General features: G+C 44.9%; 1 protein-coding gene across 5 annotated transcripts in view; it reads right to left on the bottom strand.

Moving 5' to 3' along the window:
• PPP1R12B (protein phosphatase 1 regulatory subunit 12B) overlaps nt 1–14,962 on the bottom strand; it is a 119,362-nt gene that overhangs the window by 15,447 nt on the left and 88,953 nt on the right. For all 5 annotated transcript variants that reach the window (XM_026864399.1, XM_026864400.1, XM_026864401.1 and 2 more), the window contains 4 exons: nt 2,568–2,584; nt 1,910–2,057; nt 717–821; nt 402–455 (listed from right to left, as the gene is read on the bottom strand). In XM_026864399.1, coding sequence (XP_026720200.1) covers nt 402–455; nt 717–821; nt 1,910–2,057; nt 2,568–2,584 — 324 coding nt within the window. The remainder of the gene's footprint in view (nt 1–401; nt 456–716; nt 822–1,909; nt 2,058–2,567; nt 2,585–14,962) is intronic.

Here is a 14,962-nt window from a genome sequence, read left to right as displayed (position 1 = left end):
AAGGAGTATTCAGACACTCAGATTTCAAGTATAATGGCGAGGCAGACATCCAGCTAGTGTTTTGCCTTGTTCCCCTCACCAACCCCAACAGTTTTTATTCATAACAATCAAGAATATTTTAAAGCACAACGGACCACCAGTCTCTTAGCACAATACAGTCCAATTCATTGGTCTGCAGCTTCCTATAACAAAAGAAAGAAATCAGAACTAAGCTAATTTGAAAAGAGAGCAGAAAAGTCTCAGACATTGAAAAGGTCAGAACACAATTATCACTGTGCACTACTCCACAGGGCAAAAATATAACTTATCTTTTAATTAACACTTTCCTTCAAGAAATTATTATGCCTTGCACAGCAACACCAGGAAAAGATTGCGAGTCAGAAGAAAGCAGAGACACTTACCCTTTTCTCCATCTCCAGCATGCTGGACCGGTCAGAAGTTTTCTCCTGTTTCTGCTATGTAAATTAAAAATAGAAAGCTATTAAAACTTGGAGGCATTCACAGGATGCTGCACAAAGGCCTAGATAGCCTACAGATGCACTTGCCCCGAGAAGAAGCAGTCTTTACAGAATCACTCACACTTATTTCTGTGAAAAATAACAGTCTCCTCTGTAGCACTTTCCCTCCCAAGGGCTAAATCCTTTCCCATGCTGGAACATGCACCATCATGGGCCGGTGCTCAGTCCCTCCAGTCGAGGAGATGGTTTTTGCCTTACCTGGGCTGCTTTTTCCAACTTTGATTTGATGTCGGCCAACTCAAGCTGGGCTTCTTGCAGTTTTGACTTCAGCTTTTGATTTTCAGACAGGGCGCTTTCATACAACTGAAAGATGAAACAAAAGCTTTCAATTAACCAGGCTGCTCTTTGGCAGCCACACAGAGCCAGTTCTGCTGCACTACTCCAAGCAGACACATGTCCTCAGCACTGAGCAGAGGCAGCTGCGGGGTTTGCTTTGCTCCCTCATGTCAGATACTTGAAGAAGGGCAAACAGAACTAGTTTGGATACTTTACTGGTGTTTTCATAATTTGTATAAAAAAAGAAAACAGCTGTATAATTTTGCAGGGTGTTTAAACACAGGGAAGAGGCAAAGAAAATGAATGTTTTTAATTTAAGTAAACCACCAAGCATAATAAAGTGCTAAATTATATATGCTGGATGTATCTGAAGCTGTGATTCTGTTGTGCTCCCCAACACAACACACCCTAGTTGCTCTTGTGTGCTTTTAGTTTGAAGAGGAGAAAGAAGGACAATTTTAGACTACTCCAAAATGGAGTTTTTCCCATCACGTCCTTCAAACAAAAAGAATTTCCATCCTTCTACGAGGACAAGCTGGGCATACTGCCTGCCTCTCCTGGCCAGACATGTTTGTGAAAAAGAGTAGGGTGCTGCTTACTGTGCAGGGCTTTTCAGAAACACAGTAATATCAGAATTAAGGTAATCTTAATCTGTTTACATTTCATATGGTTTTTGCATTGATAGTGGATGTGCATGGCAGTCTATACTACTGCCTTTCAAGGATTATGTTGAAAGTTTCAGAGATTATAGAAAAAATAATTCTGGAATGTTGTACCTTTAAAAATAATTCTGTGGGGTCGTGTGTGCTTGAGCCACAGTATCTTTTCTTGCTCCTTTCAAATCCCTCCCAGCATTTCTCCAGCCTGACTCCTCAGTCCCCCTCCACCAGATATATGACTGCACAAGGGATCCTTTCACCCTTTGTCCTTTTTTTCAACCCTCAGAAGGGCTGGTGCATTTGAAAAAGGCTGGTGTGATTTCCAAAAGCAATGGAAACAGAGAAAATGAAAATAAGCTCTCTTTTTCTTTCCAAAGACTCTCAGTGCAGGTTTCTGCAGCAACAGGCAGTTTCTAAAGTGCGTGCAGTGACAATAACACATTTTTTAAATCCTACTTTTTTATAGTCTCTGTTACTCTCCTCTTCTGCTCTGCTGCTGAGGGCAGCTAACCGGTTCTCTCTCCGGGTGTAGGCACTGGAGCGGCTGGAGGCACGATCGCTGTAGGAGGAGTCACTGGTGGTAGGGTTTGTAGCTGCTTCCAACCTAAAACACGATGAAGATCTAGCACCGTGGAGCCGCTCTTACTTTGGGACAGCCACTATGAGCCCGACCGGTTGGGATTCGAGGCCAGGGCAGACCCAGCCGGGCGCTGGGATGGCTGGGAGCACCCTCCACCCCGCCGCAGGGCTTCACTGCTGAAGGCCATGCAGCCACCACTGCTTCAAAACTGCAAAAAAAACCAGGGGGTCTCAGCCCAAACCCCAAAGGGGCAGTCACTTCTCAGGGACCTCTCATCTTCATGGTGGGAATGGGGTCCATTTTTAATAGGGCACAGAGGGTTTTCTTCTCTGCAAAGTAGCTGTTAAATCATTTGGGGAGCAAAGGGTAAAAGCAAACTGACCCAACACTTGAGCTAAGGTGAGAACCAAATGGCCAGTATCAGCTTCAGTTTATGCTGTTGATCTGAAGCACAGGGAATCCCCAAAACCATAAAAGAAATATGCTGTCAATAAATATTAAATAGAAAAAAACGCCCAAAAATAGAATTCTTACCTGGAAAGTCTTTCATGCTGAAGGAAAAAAAAAAAGAAAGAAAAAGGGAATTAATAATGAGGAGAATGAAAGGTTCAGTTCAAGAACTGTAGAGCTACCATGCAGCAGCAATTCCCTACCTCCGATGCCAGCACCTAGCTCACAAGCTAAACATCATTATTTCCCATGCCCAAAGTGGGAGTCACCGATCCCTGCCTGAATCTTTTCAACTGCTTCAGCTTCTCTGAAGCATTTCAGATTTCATTTCTTTTGCTAACCTCAAAACTACTGAACCTTGTTCTTCAAATCCTAGTTTTCAGAATTGAAACATATTCCTTTGAACCAAAACTAATCTGTTGTTTCCCTTTTAAAATCAAGTTATTCTTCCTGACTTTGATCCCTGTCCTATGCGTGATGTGGGTGAGAGGGATTAATGACCCATGATATGCAGAGCTCGCTGTGTATTTATGTTGAACTTCAGGAAATCACAAAGGGTGCTTTTTCTCCATGGGCATGTACCTCCCCCACGAAGAAAAGCTTCACTGTGGCAAGATGATACAGAGCAGAAGCTGCACAAGGAAAGGAAAGGAAAGGAACCTTACATCAGCCAAAAGGGTGGGCATGTTGGTTGAAGCGTGTATTAGATTCTCTTTTCCCCATCAACATTCAAATCACCCCTGTGTCACCCTCAACACTGCCTTTGCTACAGCCCACAGTTGCAGAAATCAAATGGTAATGGCATAGGTGTACTTCAGGATACAGCACTCTGACCTGCCACCTCCTCCTCTGCAAGGTTTCTCTTTGGCAGGTGTTCACTCAAATTCAAGGTGCAGCTGAACTCTTTTTCAATGCCCTGAACCAGAAACTGAGCCCAATATTCCCCTGCTAGTTTTATTAGCAGCATCATTTCTCCGAGTGAGCACAAACCACCTGCAGGCACTACCCATTATTTCCCTAGATCCTTTTTAATAAGCGCAAGAATCAACACAAGGAGCAGGACATTACAGAGAAGACGAGGGGTCAGGGTTTTACTGTCCAGACATGCTTGTGCTGGAGTTTGCACTGCCTACATACACCACTCAATCTAGTGCTAAACACCTTGCTGGGTGGCAGATTTGCTCCTGCCTGGTACTCAGAGGACATCTCTGATTACTGGGCAGGTATCCTGGGAGCACACACACCATGGGCAACTGAATTAATTTATATTAAATGGAGAAGGAGTGTAGACAAGCAACCCTGCAATCTCTCTGCTCAAAGCCAGAGGACTGTAGGGGCAAGTCCCAGAGCAGCACGGACTATGCCCAGCCTGCCTGTGATGCTGCCCTCTGCTTGCCGGGATGCAGGGACCTGGCTGTGTATTATGTATACCTAGTTACTATGATTTTTATTCATCCTGCCCTAATGCAACCCTCACCTTGAATCCTTATTCAAGACAGGAGCTTCCCCAAGGAATCTGTAATCCCTCTGTACAGCCCTCTGATGCGAGATGTGGCAATTTGACCAGTAAACAAGAAACAAACTGAAGAAACCTGGCACATTTGAAGCCTTGCAGACAGATAGCACATTCAGCTCAAGCTGCTAAATACAAAGCTCAAAAGGACAAGTAAATGCTGCTATTAATTAGCACATTCTCCCTTGAGCTGTGCCAGCCGGGGTCCCGAGCAGGTCTGGGTGCCAGCCCCACACTGTAGGGATGGTCATCAAAGCTCCAGGAGCCCATCCTGGTGCTGGCATGGGTCCTGGGCCATGCAGCGGGTCCAGCCCCATGTTATTTTATTTGCTCTCATCCCCTCTACATGCACAAAAAGCTTTCTTTGCATCATACAGGTGAGAAACAACCCAAAGGAGATGGCAGACTGCTCTCCACCATAGCTAAGCCCCACTGCACATCTACAAGCGATGCTGGATGCTGTTGGGAAGCCTCTCACAGGGCCAAATGCCTGGTAGCTGCCTGCTGTTGCCACAGGGACATCTACCCACTTGCCCAAACAGACAAGGCTTGGGCCACTCTCCATAAGAAGCTGAAAACCAGCAAGTTGGGAAGCAGTTTCCACATGGCTGGCAGTGGGCCTGGGTCTATCATTAGAAAGATTTCCTGTTTTCAGCTGCAAACATGCTGGCTGATGTCTCCACTGCCTTTTGTTAGCGGAACTTTCAATATTTGCCTCTTAAAACTCTCACAGCTGCCTGACAGCTCCCTTTTAATTTTGGTCCAGTGACCCAACCTCTCCTGTTTGAGCGGGAGAGCTGAATTAGGAAGTGATTAACAACCCTCTTGTTGAAAGTTATTTGTGCACTTCATGCTAATCCCCTTCAGTGACGACTTTTCTTACAATGACAAACGGCTGGGCAAGTAATCCACTTGATATCAAGCTTGCATTTATTTCAACAAACACACCTGCTATTATATTTGAACAGTGCTGAGAAAGTCCACATGCGGCTGGCTGGGCAAGGCAACGTGGAAACCTGTGCACTTGCAGCAGGAGGGAAAAATAATTTTTGCCTTTTTTTTTTCCCCCCAACCAAGAAAAGTAATAATTTCCATAGGCAGAGAAAGCAGGGGTGTGCTTCTGCAAAGGAAGGGTGGCATAAGAAAGGAATCACTTTAAACACAGCTGCTGGGAACAGCAAAGGGGAAAAAATCCCACCAGGTTTATTGTATCTAAAACCTTCCTGTGATGGATACTGAGATGAATTGTTTCAGATTGCAATTGCCTCTGTCTCTGAAGAGAAGCAAAGTACTAGATGAGACGGGAGGACCCGCATCATTCCTGCCACTGCTGCCAATAGCAGAGCAGAGCAATCCTGCAGTGACCTGTGGCCACCCCCAGCACACAGCAGCTCCAGGCCTTCTCCAGCCAAAATCTGGATATTTCTTAATGCTCAGTGATTTCTCCTCCTGTGACTTTATCTCCCTTTAGGCTCATTTAAAGCACATCTCTGCCATAAAAGGACTCCAGTGTCTTGCAGAAACAGCACAGAACTACAGGAGATCTTTGTGTTTGCAGCTGTTGGGAAAGCCAGCGTCTTTCTCTCACCCTGCAATTTTTGGGTGCCACTCTCCATGTTGTTTCAATTAAAAATGGCATTTTTGAGACAAAGATGATTAAGTTTGAGAGGAACTGGATAAAGGCTGAGGTCTGGAAAGCAGAACCCAAACGAGATGTTAGAGCAGCTGCTGGAAGTGTCCCTGCCATTGTGAAAGCTGCAGAACAGTTTTCATCAGTGGATCCTTCTTCCACTTGCTGCTACCTTCAAGGAAGGAGGGAAGATTTATTTATTTTGTTTTAAATCAACACTTTCCTGAATTTTGCACAAAGGCCAGTGTTAGTGCTGATAGTTCAAAGAGCAGAAAGTTCCGCTTTGCAGCTTCAAGAAAAGGCTCCAGCTGAAAGAGGTGACATGGAAAGCAGCAGTTCTTAGCACAAAGAGAGGCTCTGAAGCTCAATAAAACTGAGTTAAAATGACTAAAATCTCATACTCCTGGGAGGTGGCTGTGCCATGCAGGAGGTATCTGAGAGGGGAAGCATGATCCTTACATGCAACCACCGGACTAGGTGCTTCACAGCCATCCCTGCTACTTGCTCAAAGACATTTCAGAGGCCACTGGGAGATCACCTTGGAGACATATTTTCAGTAGAAAATAGCTTATTTCTGGCTCAGTCCTGCCTTGAGTTTGGCCACAGCACCCTTGGAAATCCTTGCCACATGCTTCCAGCTGCACCTGCACCATCAGCTCAGCACCCGCCTCTCCTCCACTCACTGCCCCTTCTCTTAAGACAACCACAAAATATTCATTTAAACATCAGCAGCATGAGCTGGCTCGCTGCGCTGCATATGTAAGTAATGAAGAGGGTTGTATCTGCTCGAAGACGCCATCCCAGAGCTGGAAACTCTGAGGTCAGCATCAGAAGGTGAAGGACAAAACTCTTCCTCCATTTCTGAAAAGAGAAGTTGAGGGTAAACAGAGGGAAACAAGAGCCGAGGCACCAAACGTGTACTTATTGACTAAGCTGGAGCAAGAAAGAGCTTTCCCTTCCTGATTTTTTCTTGAATGAATACTGTGCAATCTGCTAAGGTTAAGAAGAGGGTGCTGAGAAACTGCTGTATCAACTGTACAAATGCACTGGGTTTTTTTTTCCTTCCCCTGGCAAATTTGGAACAGCACTGTCAGTTTTGCCCAGACTCCTTCATTTCCCTTGGGATGAAAAGTTTGACTAGAAACATTAACAGCTAGGGAAGCATCGGGTTGTGAAATTATCCTTCCTGCAATCTAAACAGGGTCATATTGCTGCAGGGTTTGGGGCAGGGGGAGGAGGACCCCAGGGAAAAGCGAGGCACTGGAAGCAGCTGTCCTGGTTCAGAAACCAGCACGGCAGCCAGCACTGAGCTGAGACCCTGGCACTCTGCTAAAGAGCACCGAGACACCCAAGGGGATGACTTTTAAAGGAAAACTTAAAAGTACAGAGCACTTGCAGGCACCCTCAGCTCTCAGATCTGAGAGATCGCAACATCTTTCCTCCTGTCCATCTCCTGATAGGCAGCATATTCAGGTGGTGCCTGGCGTGGCGGAGGACAGCAGAGGGGTTCAGCTGGTTTTGCCAGTCCTCCCAGACAGTGTCAGAGATAATCCAACTCAGGGGGGCTGGCAAAGCACAGGACAGCCGAGATGGGACTGGAGAAAAAGAGTGAAGAGCATCATACTGGACTGACCCCGCCTGCGCAAACTGCTTTCTTCTGGGCCCTCCGGTTCTCACCACGCTGACATTGCTCAGTCCCAAGGAAAAGGCCCAGCTAGGTAATGGCCACGGATTTAATCGCCTGGAATGCTGCACATCACCAGCAATGCCAAATGGGTTTGATTTTAGGACTGCGCTTGGACTGTGGAGGGCAGGAGCCTTCCCTTAACAACTCAGAAACTTTTACAGCTGTTAGGAGTTCAGTAAAGTATAATTAAAACCAAATTCCTCCTGGAAGGTTTAGATAAAATGCAGCCCTGAAATGCAATGCCAAAAAGGGGATCGGTCACTGCTCTTGCCAAGTCAGAAATTGGCCTAATTGCTTCCAATTGCATTCTTCTGCGGCTGGGATCTGACCCAGGAAAGGCAGAAAAAGTCTATTTACATTGTTAAAAAAAAGAAAAAAAATAGATGCTTTGAGAACATTTTATGCTTCTTTATCTCCAACTGGCCAACCTCAGGAAAATGTGCACTATTTTAAGATAGTTCTCAAGGAATTTATTTTGGTGTGTTTGTCTCAGAGATCCTGATCAACAATTACAATTAAATAACCACCATTTAATAAGATCCTGGAGCACAGCTCCAGCCCTGCAGTCTTCCCTTTTCTTGATCAAGAGGGAAAGTTTTAGGAACCTCTTGAATTTTATTCTTGTGTTGGCAAATAACCTCCTGGTGAATCCTGTTTGTTTTAGAAATTCAACATAAAATAAAGCCAGCTGCTTTCGGGGTCAGTTCTTTCCCTCTTACATGCATAAGCCACCACATTTCTGCAGATACGCAGCTCTGCTGCTCCCACACCTCTGCAGGTTTATGTGTTTGGCTGCACCGATGCAGGGCAGCTGTAAAAGGGACAACCTCTCCGGTGTGTTGTGTTGCTGCAGGCAGAAGTCTTCCCAGAGCCAGCACAGCAAGAGCTGAGCTGGAAGGAGGAAAAGCTATGAGGAAGGCTGCCTGGTACACCTCAGACCCATCCCCACCGGGTACAACTCAGATCGGTGCTTCCATCAAGCCACATTTGTCTTTCAAGTCAGGTATGGTTGGGGCCAAGTTTAGTTTTCCAGTGGGTGCAGAATAATTAGGAGGTCTAGTTGAACTCTGCTTTTGATACAGTTTTTTGAGGTCACTGCCTCCCTCAGAAAGCTGCTCTGCTGACCCAAGAGCTGTGGTTAGCTACAGCGTCCCATTAGCTACAGCTGACGTGATGAATAGCACTGCCTTCCAACTCAAGTTTGCATTTGTGCAAAAGCAAGGATTACAAAATCCCATTGATATGATTAATAATCCAGTGTAGCCAAACCACCTCCATATAACCTCCAACTCCCAAAAGCCTGATGCAAAATATGTTTTCACAAACTATAAATCAATAAACTTTGCTTAATAAAAACTGCTGTTACTGAAGCATAATATTAAAAGGTTCTCCAACATGAAATAGTGGCTTTGGCAGCTGGCTGCAACAGTTCACATCATTTTCAGTACGGCTAGCACGTATTTAATCAGAAACAAATACATATGGCTGTAATGGACTGATGACTGCATCTGCTGCCATCCCAAACACAGCTCTGCAGTTGTACACTGGTTTGTGCGATCGCTCGCCTGTGCCTCAGTTCCCCGCGCCTCTCACGTGGCCCACTGGCTTTGCAGCAGCTGCAGTTTATTATTGCTGTCTCTGGGGGATAAAACTCGCCATGTAAAACGTCAAGCTGGATTGTATTTTAATTTAGTAAAGGCCACAATTCAGAAACACGGGTTTGTTGCTCTTATTTTTTTCATTCTTTTCGAAGGGATCAAATTTTATTGGCGAAAAATTGAATTTTGCAAAGCGATCTGATCTTAGACAAAACTCTCCAGACATGAGGAAATAAAAGCTGAATGGCCAAGTGACACAAGAAGAGAAGACTTCTGCTCCTAAACACCACAGGTCTGCAGGCAATGACATCTTCTTTGCCCCTGGTAACGCTCTAGCAGGATGTTTTCAGGTGTTACGATCAGGTATTTAAATACCTGTTTGGTTACTAGCCAGGATTCAAGCTGCCTAAAGCCAACCAGCCAACTTTTCAGCATGAAGCATGTTCCAAAATCTGGTGAACACTCCTCCAGCCTGCAGTCGGCTGGCATCCCCGGCACAGCCACAGGAAGGGCTTGCATGGAAAAGCAACGGGAGCTGGTTTAGGTATGCTGACCCATCTGCGTCACCCCAAGCATCTTGTGCTTTTAGAATTAAAACTGTTTACACTTTCTCCCTCCCTCCCCCTTATTTGTTTCAGTCTAAAATAGCTCCAGACCAGCTGCCAGTCAGTGATCCAAACCTAGAGCTACTCTTACCTATTTGAAGACCTCTGCTCCAAAGATCTTATTTCTACTGAACTGCAACAACCGCCTCAGCAATTAGGGATCATTCAACAGAATTTGCAATTCATTGTAAAAAACCCCAAACCAACAACAATTAACAATTCTCTGAGGTCCACCTGTTTTTCTTTGACCACCAGTTGAAGCTCCAGTGCATGAGGCACCATCTCCACTGGTGCAAGTCTGCAAGCACAAGACACATCTGTAAGGAACAGCACATGTACAGCTGCTGGTGCCCTGGGAAAATGGAGGGATTGAGCTCCAAGTCTCTTCTAGCCCTGTTTTCTATGGTTTTGTATTCATTTTATGAAAAACAAAACTATAACAGGCTCCTGCAACTGCAGTAAACACTGTCTCCAGTTCAGCAGTCTGAAGTGGTTTCCTGCCTACAGAGTTTCCAGCTGCTCTCCCCATCATTTCCCGTGGCCACTTGTTCCCATCCCACAGCACCTCCCCGTCTCAGTTGTGCCAACATGCTTGGTTTTGTGGCTGTACCATGAGCTGACCCAAATTATAGATTTCTTCTTTCTCCTTCTCCCTTTACTCCTTTTACAGTCCAGGCTGATTCAGTGCAACCCCAGTACGTTCTCTGACCTTCTGGCCTCCTCGTCCAGCCGAGCAAAAGCTGAGCTCTCACACGTGATTGTGATCTGGCTGCTCAACCAGCTTCTTCAAAGGCACCCAGCACTGACCAGGTGGTAGAGGGCCAAAACGGGAGTTTTAAACGACGTTGTAGTGTTATATCATGTGCTTCCTCCTCAATCATCCATGACCATTCAGGCCCTTTAATAGTTAAACAGAATCTCTGCTACGGCTTTGGCTCGGATCAATTCGCTCTGTTCCTCAGAAGGGAAGCGAGCTGAAGAAGAAAGTTTAGCTGCAGACACACAAGCCACTTACCCCATGGGTCAGAGCACGTGCCCTGACCCATTTTATTTATACATCCACATGTAGCCAGTGACAGGAGAGGAGACTGGCTACTGACTCACAGCAGGGAACATCTAACGGGTGGTGGCCTAAGAATGACTAGAAGTTCCCGGTATGCTTCCAGATACAGATATTTACAGATGAAACTACAAAAAAGCCCCAGAGATCAAACAACCCAGAAAGATTTCCTCTGATACCCATCTAAGGAACATGACACTTGAGAAATAACCAGTGATAAACAAAACAAGGTGCTGAAGAACACAGACAGGTTAACTGCCCTAAAGTTCAAGTTTCAGTATCCCACATCTTTTGTTGGCTGATGGGAAAGGACGTAATAATTTCTGCAAATACCATGTAACTAGTCAGCAATCCAAAAATTGGATAGAAAATGTCGTGAGACAACTTATTTGACCCCATTTCAATTTACGCGGCACCGTTTTTATCACAACTAGAATGAGTCCAAGCCACTAAATGGAAACCCAGGAAGATAAAGTTTTCTGGAGAAATGTTTTCATAACAGGCTTTATTCTCTAACGCATTTGCAGCAGCAGCACAGCAGGCCAAATGATTCATGCAGGTCTAGCTAATGGGAGAATAAACCTGTTACCATGAATATCCAAAACAGGATAAAACTTGTTGCAAAAGCACTCACGGAATGAAAACTGACTGTCAGACACATTTATATGCAAAACCCTACGAAGGCTGCAATCTGATCAGGCATTTCTACCAACCTCTCAGCACTCCGGGACATCTCTCTCTGATTAAAAGTAGTCTAGTTTGGTCACATTACCAGACCTCTAAGGTTTTATACCATTATTTATGTATTAATATCCAAACCATGCTGGTTTTATTTGCATGCCAAACATCTGCAGCTCAAAAGAAACATTTTTGTGCATTAGCTTTTTGTCCTTTAAGATTTGCTTTGGATTCTACACGTACATGTCCACATCAAAATCACACCCAGATTAGAAGCATTTGCTGCCATGGTAATCAGTGCTTAGAGCAACTGCGGGCTTGATTTGGAGGCTGGCTAACAGACATGGCAATTTGGAAACAGTTGCTTTTTACACTCAAGTATTACTATTAAGTGACTCAGTGAAAACACATGGCCCATAGAAGGTGATGCTCTTGCATCCCACATACCACTTAGTGCAGCTCCTTCAGACGCTCCAATGAAAGGCAGAATAAAATCAATCTGTACAGACCACTGAGTATACTTAAGAATTTATTGCTGAGGCCTTACTGTCAAAAATTTGGCTGGAAAGCTCAAGTAATAAGCAGTGAACGTGGCTTAATGAGGGAGTGATCCAACACCAGAGGGAAAAAGCCTTGTAGTGAAACTGTGAATATGGTCAAAACAACAAGAACTATGTGGAGCCTCTCAAGCAGCAAGTAACAACCATCAAGTGGTGGCAGTCAGAAGGATGCAGCCACTACTGAACCAACAGCACACATGCACGCTGACAACGGGTTTAAGTTCTGATGGTCTTTTCTACAGCAAAAAATATCGGATGACAAGACAAGAAGGAGCAGTCTGTAAAAGAAAGGAAAGTTGGTTGACAAAGAGGTGGTAAACAACTGAAGAGCTGCAATTAGTATCTGCGCACTAAGCTGGGAGCGTGTATGTTCCTCAGCTTTCATTTTCCTATCTAACTGATATCCCATGGAGAAGCACAAGGGTTAAGAAGTACCATAATGAACAGATGGATGAGCCTAAACACATACAGGGTATTTCCTATGAAAAAACCCAACTGGCTCAACATAAATAGAATGAATAAATAAATAAATAAATAAAATTCAGTCCTTGCTTTCATCCTCGTCGTTCCAATCCTGCCATTTATTTGCTTCTCTATTTATGATGTTTCATACCATGAGTTGCCTATCACACCCTTGGAACTGACTATGCGAATAATATTCTTATGAGAAAGAGAAATCTTAAGCTAAAACAGTATGGTGCAATGAAAAGGTACCTACTGCCACAAAAAAGCTTTTGCCAAATAACAGGACAATCTCAATTGGTTTCAATGGGATTTGAGTTTCCACTTTCTAGCAACATCCTCATTAAAGCAACTGAAAAGGTAGAGTTAGCAATGTTTACCCTGAGTGATTTAACAGGATTTACTTAGCTATTTCTGGGATGTTCTGTTGTGACACAAGAAATTAAATATTTCAGCTTGCAGTGGTTCAGGGGCAATAGGACTGTGCTGACCTTGCACATCGAGGTGGTTGCACCAGAGTCTCCTCTGCCTGCCTCTCCTCTCAGCCCTGTTCAAGGCTATTGCCTTTCTTATGACTCATAGGAGTTCACTGAAAAGTGCCTGCCCTTCTCAGCTGTGCATATGGGGGGATCCCATCAATTAAAGCTGGAAAAAAAACACATTCAGTATTGTCGTAACACCTCAGGAGGAGCATTGCAAGCAGCAGGGCAAGTGCAGCAGGGAATGCCAGAGGAAACTGCCTTGAGAATGACATTTGAAGGCAGCTGTTTGGCACTGATACCTTCGTAAGTAAAACCTTCTTGGCTTTGTCTGGTTCTCTCAGAGTTTTTTTCCACGTCTGTACCATGCGTGAGGCTCCCTGCCTGCGTATATGTTTTTGCACCTCTGCTCAGCTGGGAACGTTTAGAGTCCACAGGTCTGCTGGTATCAATCCAGACAGGATGGAAAGATAAAAGACTCGAAGATATCACATTCCTACCTGTTTTGTTAAGGCTGGTGGCACCCTGCGGCAAGGCCTGCTGTTACCATGGGCATGGGGGAGTGAGTGGAGGGGAATACACACATGGGACAAATCCATAGAAAACCCCACTCCGTTATTTCTCTTGCTCACGGCAGAATTACGTTGTCTTGGAGAAAGAGTTAATTCGGATACTTTGTTTTAGCCTGCTGTAAATCCTTCCCTAATTAGCCTTCTAAGGCGTGAGCTATTTTCCATAACCCAGAGAGCACCAGGATTGCTTCCTGCCCTGACTCGTGAGTTGATGCTGCTGCACTCCTGGTCTGGACTCCCCCACATCGCCGCTCTGGAGCCACTGCTGGCGTTACCATTGCTACTGCAAGAACCATCAAGATTTCCATCCTTGCGTGTTTGCTTTCACCCAAATCCCACTGCCACAAGAAGCTGAGGGAAGCTCTTCCCCAGGACCTTCCATTCCCACTTGGCACCTTTCTGTACCTCCCTGAGAGCTCCCACCACTTTCTCCAACACTCATGGGGCCCCCCAAGAGCCTGCAACGCCATCATGGCTACTGCGAGAAAAACAGCACCCCTTGTGAGTTTGCATCAAAGCAGGCAGGCATGCACCTGAACACAGCAGTCACAGCTCTTGTGAGATGTTTGTCACTTGTTTCTATGCCTAGATGCATAAGGGGTGGAAAATGAGTCAGTTTATGTATGCCAAACATGACTGATCTTAAAAAACCTGGGTTTTGGAAGAAATTAAAACATGTTCAGCTTTATTCTATGAGTAAGAGCACATCTAAAAGGTTCCCCACCTGCTATTAAGTGCTTATCAATACTGTGGCAATTTACTGAGGAATGGGAAAGCACAGCTGTAAAAACTGATGAGAAGAAAGTCCATCTAAGCACACAGGGGATAGTTTGAGATTATCTAAAACCTCCTCAGAGATACCCTAACTCCAGACAGGAAGAAAGCACAGACTCCTGCTCCTGGGTTAAACAGTTAACAGCCTGGGGGCAACCAGCAGCCATGAAAGCCATCAGTTCCCAAGGTCAGGGACTGCTTCCATTAACACCACGGCAGTGGGTTAAAACCCTTTTTTACATATTTCAGGCAATGCACTTTCCAGACCAAGATCTGTCACTTCACAAGGAGCAGACAATGCATATCTGATTTGAGCAAACACCAGTGCTCAGATTAATTTAATGCTTACATCTAAAATTAGCCTGCCTTTTTAAAACTAATTCCTCCAGGCTTTGACTCTGGCATGATAATATTTCTTGACAGCGAACGTATAACGATATGGATTCGGAGAGTGACAGCCCTTCACACAACTATTAGCAATACTGTTACAAAACATTCCCAACTTTCAAACACTTTGGTAGATGGGTACACCGGCTCTGGTTTAGGGAAAACTAGTTAACTACTTTGAATTGCCTCTTCCTACAGGTGGTTTTCTTAATTTTTTGTTGTTGTTGAAATTATTAAGCCATACCACAGGTGAGCACAGCCCCAAGGGTGAAAGCTGGATAGCAAACCTTATTTCACCAGCAATATCAAAGCGTTTATGGAAAGGGTGCAGTTTAACAAGCTGGTCAGGTTTTGCTTCATTTCATGAGTGAGGTTTTCATCCAGCAATACGCTACCAGGAGAATGATGTTTCTGTGAAAAGCAGGATCGGGGTGGGGGGGTGGTGGAACTACCATCACAGCAACTCCCTACAGC

Source organism: Athene cunicularia (assembly GCF_003259725.1).
Source record: "Athene cunicularia isolate RWA chromosome 26 unlocalized genomic scaffold, athCun1 chr26_part2, whole genome shotgun sequence".
Classification (NCBI taxonomy): domain Eukaryota; kingdom Metazoa; phylum Chordata; class Aves; order Strigiformes; family Strigidae; genus Athene; species Athene cunicularia.
Note: the sequence above shows the minus strand (reverse complement) of the source record. Positions and strands in the feature narration are given on the sequence as shown.